This window comes from Dendrobates tinctorius, unplaced genomic scaffold, assembly GCF_039654945.1.
Source record: "Dendrobates tinctorius isolate UK_male_01 unplaced genomic scaffold, ASM3965494v1 ptg000075l, whole genome shotgun sequence".
Classification (NCBI taxonomy): domain Eukaryota; kingdom Metazoa; phylum Chordata; class Amphibia; order Anura; family Dendrobatidae; genus Dendrobates; species Dendrobates tinctorius.
The window spans coordinates 36,464,948-36,490,490 of NW_027361743.1; the positions used below are offsets into that span (position 1 = coordinate 36,464,948).

The 25,543-nt window shown below is 47.5% G+C and overlaps 1 protein-coding gene across 1 annotated transcript in view; it reads left to right on the forward strand.

The window, feature by feature from the left end:
• Positions 1-25,543, forward strand: part of LOC141096506 (cilia- and flagella-associated protein 337-like) — a 240,204-nt gene that overhangs the window by 155,008 nt on the left and 59,653 nt on the right. The window contains exon 22 of the mRNA XM_073583172.1: positions 6,775-6,937. Within this exon, the coding sequence (XP_073439273.1) occupies positions 6,775-6,937 (163 nt within the window). The remainder of the gene's footprint in view (positions 1-6,774; positions 6,938-25,543) is intronic.

Consider the following 25,543-nt stretch of genomic DNA (forward strand, 5'->3'; position numbering starts at 1 on the left):
GCTTCGGCCTGCCCATCAAGGTCCGCGGCTGCTCCGGCCCCACTCCGGATTGCGGCTTCGGCTGGGTCATCAGGCTCCACCGCCTCTGCGGAGCCATCTGCCATCCACACTAGCAGGCCCCAGCTTCACTGCTCTGCTTCTCATCGGTCAACGACCCCGGTCCCTCACCTGCGGTTGGAGCTGCTGGAGCTGGGGGCCGGATGGAGCGAAGCCACCACATCGACAGAGATGAGCGCGTCCACGCCACCACCGGTAGTGGACTGCTGGTTCCCAAGCAGAGAACTGGTGCGGAACGCATGCCGTGGAACCACCTTCGGCCCCTTTTACCCCTTTTGACACATCTCTCAGGAGGGAGATGACCCCTGAGCCCTGGGCAAAGAGAACAGTCGGGGCCCAGGAAGAGTCGAGACACCCCGGGAGCTCCACGGCTGTGGAATTCCCTGCTGAACTGGCGTAACATCGGCCGTCAGGAGATGGCCCGGACTGTCGGGATTTCGCTCCACCGTTGTGCAGGCCATGAGGACAGTTTTCGTCCAGGTTAAGAAGAATGTTTTTTTATTGTTTGACCTTTTTCCTCACATAGTGGAGATGTGGGGGAGTAAGTACTAATGCTAAAGGAAGGGGGAGTAGTTATACTCTGTTTTAAAGATGTGAGAAAATGTTATGTTGAAAGAAAAGAAAAAAAAGAGAAAAACGAAAAACAAACAAAAAAAGGGGGGGTTACTCCGGCTGAGTAACTCCTACTGTTATTAAAGTAGTGGTAATTATATAGACGGTATGTTAAAAGTTGATTTAATGAGTAGTGTGTATAACCAAAAAAAAATGTGTGTGCAACAGGTCACGGGTACGAGGTAGATGTGACGAAGAAGCCGACCATGACTCTTTTAAGTGAAAGACGAAGAGATGAGAGATATCGCAACAGATAGTGGTCCGTCAGTCAGGTCCCCGACACCATGGACACCCCAAAGGACGGGCGGGCACCAATGATGACCCGGTAGGCAAAAGGCCTCGGTCATGGCGTCCCGGACAGCTGAAGGTAGTAGAAGGGGAGAGAAGTGGGAGGTACACGCCGTAGAGTAGTCCGGGTGGACCTCGCCAACCTGAAAGGAGTTGTCACGTGGCGTGCGCGCCGGCGAGTAGCAGTAGGCTGCTCGGAGCATGGTGCTCCCGGTTTGGTTCGGCCCCCTGTGGGCAGCGGGTGTGGCCGAACGACCGGTCCGACAACAGACTGTGGACAAGCTTCAGGACGACGTAGGTAGGGAGTACGGGTGATAGCTGGGAAAGACAGACAAGAGAGTGCAGTACCTAGAAATGACCACAAGATGGCAGGGGGAGAAGTTCAGGACTCAACAGCAGCTTAGGGCTTGAGAAACGCTTAGTCATGGGGGGCAGGGAGATAGGAACCCAGGAGGGGAATTCCCAGTGAGAGAGGGGATAAATAGGACTGGTTGGGGTTCCAGGCAGGCTAGTCCCAGGAGGAGTTCGGCAGAAGACGGAGAACAGCGAAGAGATCGGTGAGAGGTGGCCCTGACCCGACGGACCACAGGACAGACGAGGCCCCGGGGGTACCGATTGGATGACGACCTCGGGCAGGTGAAGCGCTGGCGGTAGATTGGTCTAGGACAGCCCCAGCGAAAGAGCCGCAAGGGACGTTACTTCGACTGGAGGAAAAGTGCAGGTACCCGGGCCTGGAGACGGAGAACTGTAAAGAACTGCGGTGCGTGGTTGTGGTCGTCAGGAGGACCACGAATAAAATCCGGAACTGTTACAACTGAACTCTGCCTCCGTCTGGTCCTTGTTTCGCCTGGTGTCTGTGTCGTCCGGACGTGGTAAGCAGTGGACCACCCCCCAATCCCGGCCCCTACCACACCGGCACCGCAGCTGCATGTGTCACGGCTGTGTGACAGTCACATCACATAAATGGAGAGCCTGTTTGTCGGGATATCCATGCATGTGTTGAGAGTGTCAAACAGCCGTGACACATGCAACTGTGGCGCCCCTGAGGGTCCAGTCGCCACAGAGGTACTGCACCTCATCCAGAGGTGTGGTACCCCACTCTCAGGTAAAGAGAGGACACCACCTAGGACTCCGGCACCTGCATCCAACACAGACTATAGCAGCAGGGCACCCTGGACGTACCCTAAGGGAGGATGGTCTCATCCCAGGCTGGGTAGTAAAGGGTATTGGGGGAGTGGGTGGAGAAGGTAGGAAAAGGGGAGGAGCTTACAGAGCTGGAAAGAACAGTGCAGAGAGAGTGAGTCAGACATGAGGAGAAAGTGAAAGTAAACAGAAGTGCTGTGAGGCAGCTCCCTGTCAGGAGGAGCTGCAGAGAGACCGTTGACAGGGAGAGACAGAGGGAAGCTCCCGGAGGGCAGAAGGGGTCTTAGGGGCACGGGAGGTGCGGATGCCACCCGTGGGGCCTGATCCAGTATTGGAGAGACCAGGTTACATGGGGGTACCGGCCCCAGAGCCTGGTGGAGAAATCACTAGACTCAACTAGCAAGCCAGAGGCAGAGGCACCAGTAGGTGTTTCAGCCACAAGCCACAGTTATCTTCACCGGAAAGGCAGCCATAAAGAAGCAAGGGGACGCAGAGAGGACATCACCTGACTAGGCCCGCGGCTGCTGGCCTGGGACACTGACTGTGAGGTGTTGGGAAGGAGAGACGGAAAGCCAGCACAGTGAGACGGCCAGGAGAGGCATATACTAAAAGGAGTCCTGGAAAGGTGTATCCTGATCTACCTGGGAGTTTGCTGGACCCCTCTCCTGGAGTACACAGCGCCAAGCGGGCATCCGTGCACCAGAACAGTGAGTAAAGCTTTAGAACTGCACCTCACTTGTGTCCTCTGATCATTCCTGCATCACCTGCCCTGCATCATATCTACCAATATCACCTTTAACATCTATATCCTAACTGCCCTGGGATACAGCTCTACCTATGGAGAGCTAAACCATCTCTGCTGTCTTGTCACCATCACAGAGGATCTGCATAGCAGCGTCGGTCCCTTGACCGAATACCACAGTTGGCGTCACAAACACTTTATTACAAACTTTATTTATCCCTTTTTCACTATCTCCCCTTTTATTGGACGCCAAGGGCCATGGACTGGGTCACTGCTTCCATGACACTGCCCCTTTAAGAAGCGACCTGGTACCGAGTATCCCCACTGCCCTGGCGGGCGTTCCACAACTGCGGCGCCGATCAGCTGATCAGCCGGCGCAATCCAAGAAGCCGGGTTCCCTCTGCGGCTTATTTGGTAAGCGCTATTGGTTGCCGAATAAGCAGGGAACTGAACAAATTCACTCAACTCTAATTTTAACATGCAGTATCAGGCACAGCACCCTCCATTTGTTGTTTTAGTAATCTAATACATTTTCCGCTTTACCTTTTGTTCTTCCTGAACTATACCTACATCCACTGATCCTGTCAGTGCCATGGATTTCACATTCAGTCTCGCAGTATATCTTGGATCCATTACCTTTCCTTTATGCAGTTTGACATCCATTTTCCTCTGTACAGAAGGGGTTAAGGTGTTCTCCATAGCTCCTGTATTGAGCCATAGGTTCCAGATCTTGCAGGTCAGTCCATAGGGAGTCTTTTAAGGTTTCATATCACCCAGAACACTTTGTACTCGCTTCTGCTATCAGCACACTGCACCTTGAAGTTCACCTTGTCACTTAGCAAACAAGCACTCCTCTAGAAACAGGAAGTAATCTTCTTTTTTACTGTCCCCAACCCCTCCCACTGTGGGCTGGAATAAATGGGTCACCCTCCCAGGGCCGTGGGGTACTCGGTACCGGGCCAGTGTCGGTGGGATGTGTCACAGCAGCGGTGACTCGGTCCGTGGCCCTGGGCGCCCAAGTAACGGGGGAATGTAATGGTGTAACGGAATAGTTTGTGACGCTACCCGTGGTGTTTGGCAAGCAAGATGTTAAGCCAACGCTGCATGCAGATCCACTGGGACTGATGGTGTGGTGCAGCAAAGATGGTGTAGCTCCCCACAGGTGGAGCTGTAGTCCCAGGGCAGTGTAGGTCCAATGGATGAGGAGAGGTGCAGAGTGGGATAGATGTAGGTACCCAGATGTAGCGGTGCTGAAGGTGTTAGCAGCGAATGACTGGAGGACACCAGGGCTTGCAGTTCCAAAGCTTTACTCACAGTTCGTAGTGCACACTGGTGCCCGCTTCCATGCCGTATCCTCCGGGGCAGAGACTCAATCAACCTCCCGGGCAAGTCAGGGCTCTCCTCTCCAACACTCCGCCAACATGTGCCTTTCCTGAATGACTCCTCTATTGCGCCTTTTAGTGTGAAGATCTCCAGTACCGTGGTTCTCTGGAGTTCCTCCTGTCAGATGTTCCTAGAACCTCACTTGTATGACAGACAGCTGTAGCCTGATCAGGGACCTCCTGGATCCCGCCTCTCTATCCGTGTTGCTGTTGTGTCCCAAGTCTTAGATGGGAGTAGTGCATTTACAGCCAACTACTCCACCGGTGTCTGCTGCAGAACCATAAGTGTCCATACAACCTCGGGGACCGGGCCCCGGCCTTGCACTGAGAACCTATAGGCAGGGTTCCTCTTCCAACCCACAACTCCTCTCTGTTCTCCTACTCCTTCATTCCACGCTGTTCCTTCTCTCTCTTATGGAAACTTAGGTTGCAGTTCTACGTCTTGCTCCTTCTCTTCCTATTCTCCTTCCCTTGCCAGCTGGCTCAGGTCACTGAGGCAGCTGCAGCACTCCTTCCTCCATCCCTTCTTCCAGGGATCCTCACTCCTAACTGAGTGACTTCCTTCCCTCTCACTCTCCTGTGAGAATGACCTGTCATCTCCTACTTTCCCCTTCTTTTATACTAACTCCACCCACCTCCCAGCACATCTCGTGTTACGAAGCAAGGACCCACGAAAGGTGCTCTGCTACCCTCTAAGCATGGAGCCGCAATCTGGTCCATTGCTGAACTATCCTGTGTGTGGGTGCAGGTGTTGGAGTGTGGAAAGGAGTTCCCAACTTACCTAGGTCGTGGGGCACTACACCTTAGGAGAAGGTGCAGTACCTCTGTGGCGACTGAGCCTTAGGGGCGCCACATAAACACTTCACTATATCTGTCACTACAGCCTGTTGCTAGGCCGAACTAACCTTTCATTCTAACATCACTACTTAACTACAGTCACTATCATCTAACAGTATGCATTAAACTGTGTGTTATGCTATGCGTAACCTATACTGATGTTGGAGTGTACCTTACACTAGGCATTACCTTTACAGTACCTATACCACATCACCATTACCCAAAACACTATTTTCTCACACATTACATTCCTAAAACCGCATGACATAGTTCACACTTCACATATCAGAATACATGTACAAAAAATGCATGACACTATTCACTTTGCGCAATTATTGTCTTCAGGGGCAGGAACACGACAGTCTCTGTCTCACTCTTACTCTGGGATCATAGAACATATGCAAATCAACAAATGGTAATAGCTATGTGCCAAAGCACAAGAGCCACACCCTTAAAGGCAACCTGTCATTCGACTTAGGCTGCCTAAACTACGGGGAGCATTAGTGTTAGTATTTGTTTTTATGCATATATATATATATATATATATATATATATATATATATATATATATATGCCAGTCCCGATGCCCCTACAATACAGCACCCCTTTAACTAAAAAGTACATGAGAACAAGGAAGCAATGTCTTCCTATGCCAATCTATGTAGTCATATATCTGCTTGGAAGAAGAATATGCAGAAGGCATTCTGACAGTGCCCGAAATTTAGGACACTCAGTGCAAAATGGTCTGGAATTACCGTATATAAAATAGGTCTGCAAATGACAATGTGGCCACCCAGGATATATATCGTAATCTGTATAAATCAAAGTCAGTGTTGCTTATACTCTTGTACGATGTTTGATATTGGTGTCTGAGTTTATTAAAGATTAAATAGTTTTTTTCTATATTTTGTCACCAAGTCAAAAGTGGAGAGCTTTTGCTCTTACTTTATTAAAGCTGTTCCTTAGACTAAATCGGATTCTGTTGTATTTTAAAAATCTGCCATACGGTCCCTGAGATATGGGCGCTTTTCTTTGCACACATTTTTATGGTCTTTATCACGGGGTTGTGGCTCACGGAGCAATGGAGAGCAGCCTAAAGACACGCCACCATAGATTCCTGTCAACCTCTCCCCCTTGGTGAAAATTGTAAAAGTTATACTAAATAATCAATGGGACCATATGGAAAAAAACACTCAAGGGAGCCATGGGAAACAAATAAGACCTAGAACTGGCCATTTTTGACCTGGTAGGCTACCAATATCAAGTCGGTGGAAGGGCGACACCCGGCACCCCCTACCAATCAGCTGTTCCCAGTAGTGGCAAGAGCCAAATGTGAAAGAATTAAACAACCTTTTTAAGAGCTTGGACTATTGCACTCATCTGCATGTTTCCTCCTAACAGCGCACCATGTGGTTGGGGGAGGTATTGCAGGGAGAATGGATTTTATTTGTGATGTATTGTACAACATCATTTTTTGAAGACATATGGTGCATACTGTGTACAAAATATAAAAGGATTTTATTGAATTCTAGTCATGTGTTTTTCTATGTGATTTGGCAGAGCTTATCGCACCAGTTTTGAAATAAGCAATAATAAAAGGGTCACGAGAGTTGAGGCACAATTGATTGTGAGCTTTTTTTAACAGAGCACAGCTCTGACCTTGGAGATGATAGGATTCAGCATCAAAGCTCAATGTACCTTTTACTTCTGCAGATCCGAGGTCACCGGGAAGACATTCTGTGTATAGCTCTAAATCCTCCTAATCTCCTTGCCAGCTCGAGTTATGATGGAGAAATTATTATCTGGAACATGATCTCGGGCCACATACAATGCCGGATAAACGCATCCATTCATGTCGCTTCTGCAGGAATGAAATGTAGGTGCTCAGGATCTAATAGGACTACTTTAATAATGAAATACTTAGTTGTATTAGTTGTATTGATGTAAAAAATGGAGTTAATATATGAATCAGTTGTAAGAAACCTAAATGGACGGCATAGTGAGTTCTCTGATTTAGCTAAAAGGTTACCAGTATGTGCAGACTGGCATATGAAATAGGGTAAATCATTGTATTTCCAATTATTTTACAATAGGATATCTGAAACTCAGCAATAGCAGCAGTAGTACAAATGTACAGATTTAAAGAGGTTGTCCCATTTAAAGGGCTCTGATCTACTAGGGAGGGGACGTCTACTTCAGAATCCTCATCTCTTGACCAGAGAGGTAAGAAAGCGTCTATATATCTGGAGGGCCCACCATGTCCTGCATTGCACATTGATTGATTTCTATGTGCACTGTGTAATGCCCAATTTACCGTGTAATGGTGTTGCAGAGTAATTGAGCACTAAAGGCCCCACGTAGACTTTAGACTGTCGCCTGGTCCTGCTGATATTGACGGGTTCAGTCCAACCGGCTAATGTGTATGGGGTGACATGATCTGGTAAAAGTTAAGGATCCAGCATGTCTACGACATAAAATGCTGCTAAACCAGGAGTTGACTTAATTACTTTTCAGTCTCCAGATGTTGGTTTTGATAAGTTTCACATTTTTTAATAGTTCTGGATCTTAGCTCGTGATCTATAAAAATATTGTCACGTTGACAGCGCGCATCACCTCCGTAGCTAATTACCCAGCTCACCGGCTTGTGCTGCCTACCTCTGCACAGCCGCTGAGCTCAGTGATTGAGCCGGGGAACGCGCGGTGTCGACGAGAAATCACCAGTACAGCCAAACATTAAAACCCGAGCAGCGGCAGAAGGGGAGCTCCTGATTTGTTTGTTGTTTTAGGTGTTTTAAAGGGTTTGGGGTACAATTCCTGAAAGTGGAAAACCCATTTAAAGGGGTAGTTCAAAACAAACATATATATGATCCCTGTACATGGTCCCTGTACAGTGTCCTGGTATAGTCCCTGTACAGTATCCTGTTTTAGACCCTGAACAGTGTTCTGTTATAGACCCCGTACAGTATCCTGGTATAGTCCCTGTACGGTATCCTGGTATAGTCCCTGTACAGTATCCTCGTATAGTCCCTGTACAGTGTCTTGGTATAGTCCCTGTACAGTGTCCTGGTATAATCCCTGTACAGTGTCCTGGTATAGTCCCTGTATAGTGTCTTGGTATAGTCCCTGTACAGTGTCCTGGTATAGTCCCTGTATAGTGTCTTGGTATAGTCCCTGTACAGTGTCCTGGAAAAGTGCCTGTACAGTGTCCTGTTATAGTCCCTGTACAGTGTCCTGTTATAGTCCCTGTACAGTGTCCAGTTATAGTCCCTGTACAGTGTCTTGGTATAGTCCCTGTACAGTGTCCTGGTATAGTCCCTGTATAGTGTCTTGGTATAGTCCCTGTACAGTGTCCTGGTATAGTCCCTGTATAGTGTCTTGGTATAGTCCCTGTACAGTGTCCTGGTATAGTCCCTGTATAGTGTCTTGGTATAGTCCCTGTACAGTGTCCTGGAAAAGTGCCTGTACAGTGTCCTGTTATAGTCCCTGTACAGTGTCCTGTTATAGTCCCTGTACAGTGTCCTGTTATAGTCCCTGTACAGTGTCTTGGTATAGTCCCTGTACAGTGTCCTGGTATAGTCCCTGTATAGTGTCTTGGTATAGTCCCTGTACAGTGTCCTGGTATAGTCCCTGTATAGTGTCTTGGTATAGTCCCTGTACAGTGTCCTGGAAAAGTGCCTGTACAGTGTCCTGTTATAGTCCCTGTACAGTATCCTGGAATAGTCCCTGTAAAGTGTCCTGTTATAGTCCCTGTACAGTGTCCTGTTATAGTCCCTGTACAGTATCCTGGTATAGTCCCTGTACAGTGTCCTGTTATAGTCCCTGTACAGTATCCTGGTATAGTCCCTGTACAGTATCCTGGAATAGTCCCTGTACAGTGTCCTGGTATAGTCCCTGTACAGTGTCCTGTTATAGTCCCTGTACAGTGTCCTGTTATAGTCCCTGTACAGTATCCTGGTATAGTCCCTGTACAGTGTCCTGTTATAGTCCCTGTACAGTATCCTGGTATAGTCCCTGTACAGTATCCTGGAATAGTCCCTGTACAGTGTCCTGGTATAGTCCCTGTACAGTGTCCTGGTATAGTCCCTATACAGTGTCCTGTTATAGTCCCTGTACAGTATCCTGGAATAGTCCCTGTACAGTGTCGTGGTATAGTCCCTGTACAGTATCCTGGAATAGTCCCTGTACAGTATCCTGGAATAGTCCCTGTACAGTGTCCTGGTATAGTCCCTGTACAGTGTCCTGTTATAGTCCCTGTGCAGTGTCCTGTTATAGTCCCTGTGCAGTGTCCTGGTATAGTCCCTGTACAGTGTCCTGGTATAGTCCCTGTGCAGTGTCCTGGTATAGTCCCTGTACAGTGTCCTGTTATAGTCCCTGTGCAGTGCTGTGTTATAGTCCCTGTACCGTGTCCTAAACTGCATTACACAGATAAATCATTAAGTTCAGTAAGAAATGTGTAATGCTTCATTCTCTTCTGGTGGCGCTGCATGGAAATTTGACAATAGCAGTAGGATTTTCCCACAAGTAACAACTGATCACTAGGGGAACAGGTTGAAGCCATTCGGGGCACAGTTTATTTGAATTTACTAAATTGGGTCAGACCCTGTGACACCAGTGATAAGTGTTCTAAGTTTAAAGGTATAGCATTTAAATGGAGAAAAAAGTTATTCGAGATTAAATAAGTAGGTAAGAAAAAGCCTCCAGAGACCTCTGACTTACCATTGAAAATTGTAGAGACAGTTCTAGTGAGTATTGCTTTTTATATCAAAGGCTATTGAAAGCTTAACTCCGCTTTGAATCAGAGATACAGTTTTATGTAGAGATGAATGGGAGAGAAAATGGAAAAGATATTGATAATTTCCACTGCCTTAATTTTTTCTTTTTAATCTTTTAGCAACTTAATTTATATATTGTATGAACTTACAGCATTGTAAGGAAAACTGGCCGCAAAATATATATACTGTATATATATATATATATATATATATATATATATATACACTCACTGGCCACTTTATTCGGTACACCATGCTAGTATCGGGTTGGACCCCCTTTTGCCTTCAGAACTGCCTCAATTCTTCGTGGCAGAGATTCAACAAGGTGCTGGAAGCATTCCTCAGAGATTTTGGACCATATTGACATGATGGCATCACACAGTTGGCGCAGATTTGTCGGCTGCACATCCCTGATGCGAATCTCCCGTTCCACCACATCCCAAAGATGCTCTATTGGATTGAGATCTGGTGACTGAGGAGGCCATTTGAGTACAGTGAACTCATTGTCATGTTCAAGAAACCAATCTGAGATGATTCGAGCTTTATGACATGGCGCATTATCCTGCTGAAAGTAGCCATCAGATGTTGGGTACATTGTGGTCATAAAGGGATGGACATGGTCAGCAACAATACTCAGGTAGGCTGTGGCGTTGCAACGATGCTCAATTGGTACCAAGGGGCCCAAAGAGTGCCAAGAAAAAATTCCCCACACCATGACACCACCACCACCAGCCTGAACCGTTGATACAAGGCAGGATGGATCCATGCTTTCATGTTGTTTACGCCAAATTCTGACCCTACCATCCGAATGTCGCAGCAGAAATCGAGACTCATCAGACCAGGCAACGTTTTTCCAATCTTCTACTGTCCAATTTCGATGAGCTTGTGCAAATTGTAGCCTCAGTTTCCTGTTCTTAGCTGAGAGGAGTGGTACCCAGTGTGGTCTTCTGCTGCTGTAGCCCATCTGCCTCAAAGTTCGACGCACTGTGCGTTCAGAGATGCTCTTCTGCCTACCTTGGTTGTAACGGGTGGCAATTTGAGTCACTGTTGCCTTTCTATCAGCTCGAACCAGTCTGCCCATTCTCCTCTGACCTCTGGCATCAACAAGGCATTTCCGGCCACAGAACTGCCGCTCACTGGATTTTTTTTCTTTTTCGGACCATTCTCTGTAAACCCTAGAGATGGTTGTGCGTGAAAATCCCAGTAGATCAGCAGTTTCTGAAATACTCAGACCAGCCCTTCTGGCACCAACAATCATGCCACGTTCAAAGGCACTCAAATCACCTTTCTTCCCCATACTGATGCTCGGTTTGAACTGCAGGAGATTGTCTTGACCATGTCTACATGCCTAAATGCACTGAGTTGCCGCCATGTGATTGGCTGATTAGAAATTAAGTCTTAACACACAGTTGGACAGGTGTACCTAATAAAGTGGCCAGTGAGTGTATATGCACCGGTATATATTGCTGCCAGCTTTCCTTACAATAGATGGATGCGTACTGATGAGTAATTATGTAGTTGTAAATATACTGCTCTGTTCAGGATGCAATCAGCCCTTATTGACGGTGTAAAGAGGACCTGTCAGCAAATCAAAAGTTAGCAGTTATTGCCCTAATTTTTTTCCAACTTTGTATTTTTGTGCCCTTAAATCACAGAGATATGTCACACAAAATAGATAATAAATAACATTTCTCACACGTCTACTTCACATCAGCACAATTTTGGAACCAAAATTTTTTATTTTTTTTTGTTAGGAAGTTTTAAGGGTTAAAAGTTGACCTGCGATTTTTCATTTTTCCAGCAAAATTTACAAAACCATTTTTCTTAGGGACCAGATCACATTTGAAGTCAATTTGAGGGGTCTATGTGATAGAAAATACCCAAAAGTGACACCACTCTAAAAACTGCACCCCACAAGGTGCTCAAAACCACATTCAAGAAGTTTATTAACCCTTTAGCTGCTTCACAGGTATTTTTTGAAAAAAAATTTAACATTTAACTTTTTTCCACAAAAAATTGACTTCAGATTCAATTCTGTTTATTTTGACAAGGGTAACAGGAAAAAATGGACTAAAAAATTTGTTGTGTAATTTCTCATGAGCATGCCAATACTGCATATGAGGGAGAAAACCACTGTTTGGGCGCACGGCAGAGCTCGGAAGGGAAGGAGCGCCATTTGACTTTTTTAATGCAAAATTTGCTAGATCCATTGGCGGATGCCATGTTGCATTTGGAGAGCCCCTGATGTGCCTAAACAATGAAAATCCCCCACAAGTGACACCATTTTGGAAACTAGACCCCTCAGGGAACTGATCTAGATGTGGTGAGCACATTGAACCCTCTGGTGCTTCACAGAAGTTTATAATATTGAGCCGTGAAAATAATAAAATCACATTTTCCTCGCAAAAATGATATTTTAGCCCCAAATTTTGAATTTTCATAAAGGCAACAGGAGAAATTGCACCATACAGTTTATTGTGCAATTTCTCCTGAGTACGCTGATACCCCATATGTGGGAGAATACTACTATTGAGACACAGTGCAAAGCTCAGAAGGGAGGAGGGGCCAGATTTTAGAGAGCCCCTGAAGTACCAGAACAGCAGAGCTCCCCATAATTGACCCCATTTATCAAACTACACCTCTCAATGAATTCATCTAGGGGTGCAGTGATCATATTGACACCACGGGTGTGTCACAGAATTTTATACCATAGGGCAATGAAGAAAAAATAACTACCGTATGTACTCACGTTTAAGCCGAGATTTCCAGCCCATTTTTTTGGGCTGAAAGTCCCCCTCTCAGCTTAGCGCGAGTCATATACACCAGGGGGTCGGCGGGGCAGGGGGAGTCAGATCATACTTGCTCCCCCTGGTGCGTCTCTGCAGCCCCCCCGCTTCTCCCGGTCTCAGGCTCCTTCCTTCAGCACTCACGTGGTACTGCTCATTAAAGTCATGAATATGCGCATATTCAAGACTTTAATGAGTGGTGCCACGTGACTGCTAAAGGAAGGAGTCTGAGACCGGGAGAAGCGGGGCTGCAGAGATGCACCAGGAGGGGGTAAGTATATGTGATATTCACCTGTCCCCGGTCCACCGCTGCAGCCACTCTCTGTCCTCTGCATCCTCTGGCTGTGATGTTCAGGTCAGAGGGTGCGGTGACGTAGTTAGTTCGCGCCGCACCCTCTGCTGCCTGAACGTCACTGACAGAGGGACCCGGAAGACAGAGCGGCAGCGGTGGAACGGGGACATGTGAATATCTGAGGTATCGGGGGCCCTGAGCCAGCGATGACATCGGCACCTGTCCCCCATAGCACGCTGGTGTCTCCGCCTACTCAGGACACCGGCACCTGGCCCCCAGCGACGAGAGGTGAGTATGCCTTTTTTTTTTCAGCAGCAGCGGCAGCAGCAGCAGCATATGGCACATACTCTATGGAGCATCTTATGGGGAGCATATGGGGGCATAATCTATGGAGCATCTAATGGGGCATTTTATGGGCGTATAATCTATGGAGCATCTTATGGGGCCATTATTAACCTTTGTGCAGCATTATATGAGGCATATTTTGTATGGAGCATCATCTTATGTGGCCATTATTAACCGTTGTGCAGCATTAATAAGGGTGTATTTTGTATGGAGCATCTTATGGGGCCATGATGAACTGTAAGAAGCATTATATGGGGTTCCTGATTCAATATGGATATTCAAAAACTTTTAACCCACTGATGTCTCAATTAATTTTACTTTTATTGGTATCTATTTTTATTTTTGAAATTTACCAGTAGCTGCTGCATTTTCCACCCTAGGCTTATATGCGAGTTAATAAGTTTTCCCAGTTTTTTGTGGCAAAATTAGGGGGGTCGGCTTATACACGAGTATATACGGTACATTTTTACCACCAAAATTTTGTTTTAGCTCCAGATTTCACATTTTCACACAAGTTGGTAAAGATAGCACCAAATTTTGTCCCACAATTTCTACTGTACATGGCAATACCCCATATGTAGCTGTACAGTACTATTTAGCCATACGGAGAGACTTGGGAGGAATGGAGCGCTATTTGTCTCCTGGAGCGCAGATTTTCCTAGAACAGTTTGCGGACTCCATATACTGAGCTCCTAATTGCTAGAAGAGCAGAATCCTCTCTCAAGTGACCCCATTTTGGAAACTATACCCACTTGGGGAATTTATCTACAGGTGTAGTGACAATTTTGAGTGAAAAATGAAAACTGCCGCTGTAATGACCAGTACGTTATGCTCAGTCCGTGCTTCTGGAGTCTTTCACCCGTAAGTTAGGTGGGCTCTCATTACTTCAGAAATGCCAAACATTGACACAATATGTGGATTAGGCACACTGTGGGGCTCAGAAGGGAGGGGGCATTTGGATTTCAGAGTGCAGAATTTGCTGAATTTCTTTTGGGGAGCGTGTGTCATGTCGGACACTGTTCGCACCAGGGTGTCCAGCAGACAGCGGTAATACCCCATCCTACCACATGGTTCTCAGCGGCGCTGGTTGGTCTTCTGATCCGGCTTGGATTGGGTTAACCAGGCTGTCATTCTGGCTGAGGGCTTAGCCACGCCCTCTGTCTTTAAATTGCCCTGTGTGACTATGGGCGTCGCCAACTATATCTCTTGCCTTGTGCTAAGCGATACCGGTGTGGAGTGGTGGTCTAAGGAGCATACGGTTGCTGGTGTAGTATATTCCATTGTTGCCATTTTGCCTCCCTGTGTTGTATTATTTGGTTGCCCTTGCACATTATTGTATTCTCCTGTGTGTACGCGGTGTGGAGCATTTCCTTTATCCCTGTCTATACTTATTTGTGGGGTCTGGTGCTTGGTTTCCTCACTGGGTGGAGGGTGGTGGGTTCAGCTTAGGGCTGGACAGGAGACAAGGACAGGGTGGAGGCCCAGGCAGGCACACCTTCAGTGTAAACCCTGGGTTGAGGGACAGACAGGGTTTCCCCTAGTCTGAAGGACACCGCAGGGGCACCGGGGTTTCAGCCTAAAGTTACCTAGGCTTCCCATGACATTATAGTCGGCCCAAAAAGAGAAAAAAAAAAAAAAGGAATTATTTACCATGGATCCTATTGTCTCCATAACCAAGCAGCTGGAGGCTCTGTCCATACAGGTCACTGAACTGAGGGGGGCGGTCCAGCAACAAGGCCTCTCAGTTCCTGCTGTGCAAACTGAGGCAGCAGTCAGGGCAGCTAAACTTAAGTTACCTCTCCCTGAACGATTTTCTGGTGATCGCTGTAAGTTCGTTGTATTTCGTGAATCCTGCAAATTGTATTTTCGCATGCGTCCTCTCTCCTCAGGAAATGACGCTCAGAGTGTGGGCTTGGTAGTTTCCTTGCTGAGTGGTGACCCACAAGCATGGGCTTTTTCACTACCTTCTGATTCACCTGCATTTGAGTCCGTAGACCTTTTTTTTTCTGCTCTGGGTTTAATCTATGACGATCCTGACAGACTGGTGTTAGCAGAGTCTAAAATATGCTCTCTACTCCAGGGTGAGCAACTGGCGGAGGATTACTGTACTGAATTTCGTCGCTGGGCTGTGGACACGCAATGGAATGACCCTGCACTAAGGAGTCAATTTTTGCATGGGGTTTCTGAAAGGGTTAAACAAGCTCTGCTAATGTATGAGACTCCCGCTTCTCTGGAGGCTGCCATGGTGCTTGTAGTACGCATTGATCGCCGTTTTCATCAGAGGTCGCAAGAGACATTGCCTATGGGGGGAGGGGCAGTCTCTGGTGAGGTTGCCTCATGTGAATCCGTGGAACCTATGCAGATCGCTGGTATATCACATACACATAATAACAAGCATAAATGTCCCTTGCCCAGAAAGCAAGGGGTCTGTTTTTTTTGTGGCAAAAAAGGACATTTTATTAATGCTTGCCCCCTGGTACCTAAGAAAGACATGCCGGCGGAAAACTGCTAGGCTCAGAGGGTTTGGAGTAGTCTAGTCTGAGCCTTTGCATATCCTCCGTGGTGGTCTCCCAGTGTATGCTCCCTGCCAAGGTAGTTATCGGGGGCCAAGAGCTGTCAATTACTGTATTTGTAGATAGTGGTTCAGCCGCTAATCTCATTGATGAAAAGTTTGCGCGTACTGCGGGATTTAAGGTGGAGACGCTGCCTAATCCTATCCGGGTGGTTACCATCAATGCCTCCCCTCTCTCACAAGGGGAGATTAAAGAGTTTGTGGCTGATGTAAAACTCCACATTGGGGTCCTACACTCTGAGCGGGTAACATGTAAGGTGCTCAGTAATTTACCTGCTCAGATAGTTCTGGGGTTTCCATGGTTGTCTATGCACAATCCGGTGATTGATTGGAAAACCCAGGACATAATTCAGTGGAGCAGATACTGCCAGGAGAGTTGTCTGGCCACGTGTATCTCCGCTGTGACTCCCAGCATCCCAGAGCCACTGCTGGACTTTGCTGATGTATTTTCTGAAAGAGGTTGTTCAGAGCTGCCACCGCACCGACCCTATGACTGTGCTATTAGGTTAAAACCGGGGGCCAAGTTACCAAAAGCCAGGATGTTTAATATCTCAGGTGCTGAGAGGCAAGCTCTCAAAGAATACATTGCAGAAAGTCTAAGCAAAGGGCACATCAGGCCTTCATCATCTCCATTGGCGGCGGGGTTCTTCTTTGTCAAGAAGAAAGATGGCGGATTACGCCCGTGTCTGGATTTCAGGGAACTCAACCAGATTACGGTTCGTGACCCCTACCCGATGCCACTGATACCCGATTTGTTCAACCAGGTGTCTGGTGCCAAATGGTTTTCCAAGCTTGACCTCAGGGGGGCGTACAATCTCATAAGAGTCCATCAAGGGGATGAATGGAAGACGGCATTTAATACCCCTGAGGGTCATTTTGAGAATTTGGTGATGCCATTTGGGTTGACGAGCGCGCCAGCAGTATTTCAACATTTCATAAATGATGTCTTTTCTCATCTCTTGGGGAAATTTGTTATTATATACCTTGATGACATTCTTATTTACTCACACGACCGTGATGCACACATAGAGCATGTTAGGCAGGTGTTGCAGTTGCTCAGGGAAAACACGCTCTATGCCAAGCTTGAGAAATGTGTATTTGTCGTCCAAGAATTACCTTTTTTGGGTTATGTAATTTCCGTCTCGGTTTAAAATGGACACCGCTAAGGTGCAAGCGGTGCTGCAGTGGGATCGGCCTGATAATCTCAAGGCGCTTCAGCGATTCCTGGGCTTTTCAAACTATTATAGGAAATTTATTAAGAATTTTTCTATGATTGCTAAGCCGCTCACCGACATGACTAAAAAAGGTACCAATTTTTCTGACTGGTCTGAGGCTGCTGTGCACGCGTTTGAATTCCTCAAGAACAGTTTTGCTTCAGCTCCCATCCTGGTTCAGCCTGATGTCTCCCTACCATTTACCGTGGAGGTGGATGCATCTGAGGTTGGAGTGGGGGCGGTACTGTCTCAGGGTCCATCCTTGGGCGAATTGCATCCGTGTGCCTACGTCTCCAAGAAACTGTCGCCGGCCGAGCGTAATTACGATATTGGTAACAGGGAATTGTTGGCCATCAAGTTGGCATTTGAGGAATGGCGACACTTCTTGGAGGGGGCTGTCCATCAGATTACTGTTATAACAGACCATAAGAATCTGCTTTATTTAGAGTCTGCTAAACGCCTGTCCCCCAGACAGGCTCGCTGGGCGTTATTCTTCACCCGGTTCAATTTTTTTGTGACATACCGACCAGGTTCTAAGAATACTAAGGCGGACGCCTTGTCCAGATGTTTTCCAGGTGGAGAGCCACGTGAGGATCCGGTGCCTATCCTCCAAAAGGGAGTTGTGGTCTCGGCTCTCACGACAGAGGTTGAGGCAGAGATTGCTGATGCTCAGGAGGAGGTACCGCCGGGTCTGCCTCCTAATAAATCATTTGTGCCACTACACCTACGCTTAAAAGTGTTAGGGGAACATCACGATACTGTCCTGGCGGGTCACCCAGGAGTTAAGGGCACTCTGGAACTTGTATCACGTCGTTTTTGGTGGCCCAAAATCCGGCAGGACGTGGCCTCATATGTGTCTGCCTGTACCACGTGCGCACGGGCCAAGACACCACGCTCCCGTCCTGCTGGCACATTGCATCCTCTCTGTGTGCCCAGTAAGCCATGGACTGAGATTTCCATGGATTTCATTACGGATTTGCCCTCCTCGGCTGGGAACACGGTCATTCTGGTAATAGTTGATCGGTTCTCTAAAATGTCGCATTTCGTTGCTTTGCCATCTTTGCCCAATGCGAAGACCCTTGCTCAGGTATTTATTCGTGAGGTGGTCAGACTTCATGGTGTCCCGTCTGACATTGTATCTGATAGAGGTACACAATTTGTGGCAAAATTTTGGAAAGCTTTTTGTTCACGCCTAGGGATTAAATTGTCTCATTCATCGGCTTTCCATCCTCAGTCGAATGGGCAGACTGAGCGTATGAACCAAAACCTGGAACAATACTTACGCTGTTTTGTGTCTGACAATCAGGAAGAGTGGTCGGCATTTCTTCTTCTGGCTAAATTCGCGATAAACAATCATTATCAGGAATCGTCTGGGGAATCTCCTTTCTTTTGTGTTTATGGTCAACATCCCCAATTCTGTACCTTGCGCCAAGGGAGCTCTGCGGGCGTCCCTGAGGAGGACCAGTTGGGAGCACAATTGTCATCCGTTTGGAGGAGAGTAAAGCAGCGCTTGCTGAATGTAGGTTCTAGGTATAAACGTGTGGCTGACGGTAGACGTGTGCCTGGTCCGGACCTGTGTGTGGGTGATTGGGTGTGGTTGTCTACAAGGAACATCAAACTCAAAATACCATCGCTTAAGTTGGGGCCCAGGTTCATTGGTCCATTTAGGATCTCCGTAATTATCAACCCTGTGGCATTTCGTTTAGAGTTACCTGCCGTATACAAGATACATAATGTGTTTCACAAGGCGTTACTTAAGAAAGTCGTGGGTGCTGTTGATGTTTCTCCCGTGCCACCACCTCCCGTCTTGGTGGATGGCACGTTGGAGTTTGAGGTGTCCAAGGTGGTTGACTCTCGGGTAGTGCATCGTACTCTACAGTACCTGGTCCACTGGCGTGGCTATGGTCCTGAGGAGAGGACTTGGGTGCCGGCCTCGGACATACATGCGGACCGACTGATTACAGTGTTTCATCGCCGCCATCCGGACAAGCCGGGTCCTCGACATTGTGAGGTTCCTGGGGTCCCTCGTAAAAGTCGGGGTACTGTCATGTCGGACACTGTTCGCACCAGGGTGCGGTAATACCCCATCCTACCACATGGTTCTCAGCGGCGCTGCTTGGTCTTCTGATCCGGCTTGGATTGGGTTAACCAGGCTGTCATTCTGGCTGAGGGCTTAGCCACGCCCTCTGTCTTTAAATTGCCCTGTGTGACTATGGGCGTCGCCGACTATAGCTCTTGCCTTGTGCTAAGCGATACCGGTGTGGAGTGGTGGTCTAAGGAGCATACGGTTGCTGGTGTAGTATATTCCATTGTTGCCATTTTGCCTCCCTGTGTTGTATTATTTGGTTGCCCTTGCACATTACTGTATTCCCCTGTGTGTACGCGGTATGGTGCATTTCCGTTATCCCTGTCCATACTTATTTGTGGAGTCTGGTGCTTGGTCTCCTCACTGGGTGGAGGGTGGTGGGTTCAGCTTAGGGCTGGACAGGAGACAAGGACAGGGTGGAGGCCCAGGCAGGCACACCTTCAGTGTAAACCCTGGGTTGAGGGACAGACAGGGTTTCCCCTAGTCTGAGGGACACCGCAGGGGCCCCGGGGTTTCAGCCTAAAGTTACCTAGGCTTCCCATGACAGCGTGAAGCCATTTTGCTTTTCTAGTGCCTTTGTGCTAACAGTAGCGTAGAAGGCCCTATATTTCCGTTAACAGAGGACAGACCTGAGTGAGGACTTGCTTTTTTTGTGGATTGAGTTGGAGCTTTTATTGGGAACATTTTACATAATGTTTTGGATCACAGTTTTCCGGCGCTCTACGCTGAGCACTTACTTTGGGGTTTCCATCTAAATCTCTGAGTGATGTGATTCAGATGAAACCCCCGAGGGATCCATTCACTGTAATGAGGCAGCAGAGATACTCTGGACTTCATCTGGCCTCTGTTTAGTGGTGTCCTTCTGTAGGGGATTGAGTAGAATGTCCCTTTAATGCCAATTTCCCTTTAAGGTGTTCTGATATTAACATATATTGTAAATCTTGTACATATATGATTATGCCATGGTACTGCTACACAGCTGTGTATTACCGATTGTCTAATTGGTATTGCCACATTTTATGTGTTACCATACTGTACATATTGTAAAATGTTATGTCTTTTGCACCGTATTGTATTTCTGTACAGATTAGGGTAAGTGCATCCTTTGGGTTCATTAGTGGAGGGAACTGTTAGTATATAGTTCCATAGACTAGGGTAAGCATAGTGCCTGAGGGGCATACTAGTGGGCCTTATTAGGTATAGATGTAGGAAGTTTCTAGAAGGTTTAGTAAGTGCACACATATAGTTAACTATAGGAGGAGCTGCTGTGGGTTAAGTTAGTGTAGGTTGTAGGAATAGTTCAGAAGGGTGAGCACGCCCGACAAGTCCACAAAGGCTCTAAGTCCAGGACGCCATAGCAGCTACAGTATGTAACGTTATTCAAGTGAAGTAGCACGGGCACAGTCAGACGGGTGCTGGATAAGACCGGAGCAAATGGGGAATTGCAGTACACGTCAGCAGCAGGAACAGAGAAGGAAACGTGATCCAAAAGCTGTGCAGGGCGCAGAATGTTCACAATGTGGCAGACTCTCAAAAGGTCTGAACCTGGCAAATCCGGGGCGAAACGGACAAGCAGGATCCCCTATGTACTGAGGTCTTACAATAGTGAAGCTGTGGTACCGCCAAGGGCGCTACTACCCCGGAATGTATGTGAGGATACAGAAAGTAAGCAAGGGAAGTGCAGGAGGAATGCTGTGTGGACTGTAACGTAACTGATGTGTCCGGGACTGTTGAAGAAGAAAGTAAAAACGTTGATTCTGCATCAGAATCGGTATCTGTGTCTGTTATTTCATCTTTATGCACTGGAATCAAGTGTGCAGGAGCTGGGTCGCACCTAAGTGGAATTACTGACCATGGACCAGCAACAAGAACAGGTACGCTGTAGATGCTGAAGATTTTCCTGTGGGAGGTCAGGACACTAGAGCCCCGTTGTCCTCGGCTACAATTACCGTCTTGCCCTCCTCTTACACTTCTTTTCAGAAGTGCATAAAACTGTATCAGACGGCACTTTTATGCAATCCTAAAAAGACGGACACCGCCGAATCACAGGTCAGATGGCATCCACAGTGCCTCCATCTGCCTTATTATAAGGTATCTTCCATCAGAGGTTCTGTCTGAATCATGTATTTCAGAGATTGCTGTAGAAACTGTCAGCTCTGCACTGCGCATGGTCAGCATGTTTCCTAGCTCTGGTGACCCAGATGTCGTCATGACGACATCGGGTCACCTTGGTAAGGATCATGACCCCGCATCACGCCACCAGGTCTTCCATCCAAAGGCAGAGGGGCTGTCAATCCTCAGCTGGTTCCCGGAATGCTGCGATCTTGTTCGATTGCAGCATTTTGGAGGTTAACGTGCTGGCAGCGGTGCGTGATGTGCGTTTTTTATACCTGCATCTCTGCATGGGACCCTGGAACTAAGCTGTCCTGAACTTACCTGGGGACATTTCCAGCTTGGGGTTCAGTGGGGTCTCCACGACCTCTCCTGCCACAACCTCTAGGGGGAATCTTTCGGGGTTACACTCTGTCCCTAGGTTGGCGACCCCTATGGCAGGTATCAATGACTTGGGATCTTCGGGTTTTACACCCGGAGCAACATCATCAGCCTCTCCTACCAATACCTCTAGGGGGAACCTATTGGGTTTACACTCTCTCCCTGGGTTGGTGACCCTTATGGCAGGTATCCCTGACTTGGGATTTGTCCTGGGCCCTGTATTGCTCAACATCTTTATCAACGATTTAGATGAAGGAATTGAGGGTAAACTGATTAAATTTGCTGATGACACAAAGCTAGGAGGGATAGCTAATACTAAAGAGAGAGAGAGGATTCAAAAAGATGTAAGTAAACTGGAGCAGTGGGCAGCAATTAACAGAATGGTTTTTAACAGGGAAAAATGCAAAGTACTACATCTGGGCAATAAAAATGAAAAAAGCATATACAGAATGGGAGGAATAGGGCTAAGCAACAGCACATGTGAAAAAGACTTGGGTATACTAATAGATCACAGACTGAATATGAGTCAACAGTGTGATGCAGCAGCAAAAAAGGCAAATGCAATTCTAGGATGTATTAACAGAAGCATGCAGTCTAGATCACGTTAAGTCATTATTTCCCTCTACTCCTCTTTGGTCAGACCTCATCTGGAATACTGTGTCCAGTTTTGGGCACCACATTTTAAAAAAGACATCAACAAACTGGAGCAAGAAAAGAGCGACCAGAATGGTGACCGGTCTGCAAACCCTGTCTTATGAGGAAAGGTTGCAGGATTTGGGAATGTTTAGCTTGCAAAAGAGAAGACTGAGAGGAGACTTAATAGCTGTCTACAAATATCTCAAGGGCTGTCACATTGTAGAAGGATCATCTTTATTCTCATTTGCACAAGGAAAGACTAGAAGCAATGGGATGAAACTGAACAGGAAGAGACACAGATTAGATATTGGAAAAAACTTTGACAGTTAGAGTGATCAATGAGTGGAACAGGCTGCCATGAGAAGTGGTGAGTTCTTCTTCAATGGAAGTCTTCAAACAGAGGCTGGACAGACATCTGTCTGGGATGATTTAGCGCATCCTGCTTTGAGCAGGGGGTTGGACCAGATGGCCCAGGAGGTCCCTTCCAACTCTACGATTCTATGATTCTATGGTTCTACACCCAGAACAACATTTACCTTAAAAGGGTTGACACTGGTCTCCCACAGGGACCAGAGCAGGGGCAAGTCTCTTCCCAACATAGTTCTATATGGAAGAGTCTTCACCACTCCCACCATATGTTTAATGTCCCCACATGATGTAGAAAAATTAACTTCCGCTGTCGGGTACTCCGGGACTTCCCCATGGATATCCATCACCTCCACTTTCCGTCCTTTGGGGTTGTCCCCAGCAACAAAGAACCTATGGACCAAAGTCACTATGCTCCCCGAGTCCAGGAGAGCGTCCATTTGGTTCCCGTTCACGAGTACCTGACACAGCTGGGGCTCTGTCAGGCTCCTGACAGCGCCGGCGTGCAGCCTCCACTGAGCAGGGACTCACCTGCACTGTAGAGAGCCCGGGGTCAGGTACAGCTGGAAAGTATAGATGCACAGGACCTGTGGACGCTGAAGTTAGCAAGCAGACACAGGACCTACGGTCATGTGACTGCAAGGGGGCGGGGCTTAGCGTCCTGCTTTCAGAGATGGCAGGACAATATACAAAAGCTCAGAGTCAGGCAAAACGGAGGTCATACACAGTACGGGCAGGCGAGGTACAGGAGGAATATACAGATGGGAGGTCAGACAAAGCCAAAGGTCATACACAGTACGAGCAAGCGCGGTACAAGAGGGATATTCAGGAGGGAGGTCAGACACAGCCAAGAGTCATACACAGGATGGATACACAAGTACAAAATCAGAATCCAAGAGACGTAAACCAAGGCCAAACCAGATCATACACCAAACAATCGTACCAGGACAGGCGAGAGCACAAACGGAGCAGGGTCGGGCACACTCAAGCTAGGAGTATAAATGACAGGGGAGGGTCCTCACCTGAAGCTATAAAAACCCTCCCCAGACCCAGAAGGAGGCTCTACCCATTAACCCCTACACCGCCTGTCCAGCATTCTGAACAAACCATGACAGGCTCACTGCCGTCGGAACAGACTGGCTGGGCATACATAGACATACATAGTCATTTAATAAACACCCACTGATCGCCCCTCACCTTAAGAATCTCTTCTTTACATCGCTGATCGCCCCTCCTCTTAGGGGTCTCCTCTTTACACGGCTGATCACCCCTCACCTTAAACTGCAGCACCTTTTGCTGCTGCTGCTGGAACTGCAGGTCCTGCTGCTGAATGAGGACCTCATGTTTCAAAAGCTCCTCCATTTTTCCAACCCGCTTCCTCACCGACATGCAGCACTCTATGGGGTATGCCTCAGTTCACACTGTTCCGCATTCTTCAGCTATGTGTAGTGCAGCTGTAGCACAGTTATGCAGTGATGAGGCAGTGATCCAGCAAAGTTCAAAGCAAAACGTGTCTTTAATGGTCAACTGAGCAAAACACAGCACACGATATCCTCCAGCCTCAGCCGGGAACCATATCCTTCAGTTTACAGTCACTAAACATGCCAGTCTTCCCCCGGGCACAGGACAGTTTACCTCCAGTTCACCGCTGGGCACAAGACAGTCCACCCTCAAGACCAGTTGCTATGGGTGATTGCACCACTGTGTACGCTGTGGGTGCCAGGCCTCTGATGTTGTGAAATCATTTTCTGGTTTACCTCTGGCTTCTGGTGAGGGTGGTGGAGATGGCTGTGTAGACAGAGGAGTCGTGAGTTCTCCATCCGGGCTCCCTCTGGTGGTGACAGCAGGTAATGAAGCTGATCTAAATTGCCGCCTGAGGAGGAGGACTGTGAGTGGACATCAGGAGTCTCTGACTGGATTTAAGACAGCCGACTCCATAATTTTGTGCTAGTGATTTTCTCCTGCCCTGAGGTACTGGTTTCCAGTTCTGTTCCTGCCTGCTCAAGCTAAGTGTGCTTTGCTATTATTCACATGAGATTTTGTCTGGTTTACTCAGTTTTTGTGGTCGGCCAGCCCCTTCTGGGGCTGTGCTGAATTTCCATTCTTATATTTCTGTTTATGCCAGTTTGCCTTTTGTCCCTGATCAGATTTTTCTCTTTTGCTCTGTCTTCAGAATATACCAGAGTGCTGATATAGGGAATTGAAGTCTAGCGACTTCAGGGTTTTTGTTATCAGAAAGTGTTGGACATTTTTTGGCAGGGTTTTGAGCGTGATTGCAGACAGCATCTTTCCTTTCCTGTCCTTTCTAGTTAGTGTGGGGCCCATCGTTTGCTCAGCCTATTTTTCTATCTATATTTGTGTTTTCATCTTGTCTCACCGTCAATACATGTTTGGGGGCTGTCTATTGCTTTGGGGTCTGCTCTGGGTCAGTTTAGATTTCCCCTTTTCTTGCTTTAGGCTTATTTAGTTCCCTGGCTGTGACGAGGTGTCTAGGATCATCGTAGGTACGCTCCACGGCTACTGCTAGTTGTGTGGATAGGATCAGGGGTCTGCAATCCGCTTAGTTACCAACCTCTCTGGTTTTCTGGTGCTTAGCTTGTTTTTGTTTTTCCTCCTCAGTGACTCATTCATAACACCTGAACTGCCTTGGCTGCTTTGTCTCCTCTTGTTTGTGTTGCCTCACACAGATGGAGCACTGCAGAGCCAACTGCTCTGCCCTCTAGCACAAACCAGACTGACACTCACCTTGACACACCCAAACCCTATACTGCAGGGTTTTTAACTAGCAACCTGAGGCCTTCAGCCACGTGGAAAGCATGGCCAGGAATGAAACAGACTGCAATACTACCATCTGCAGTCTGTTTCAAAACACCAAAACCCAGAGCAGGTATTCCCTAAATCTGCCTTGGACAACTAGTAT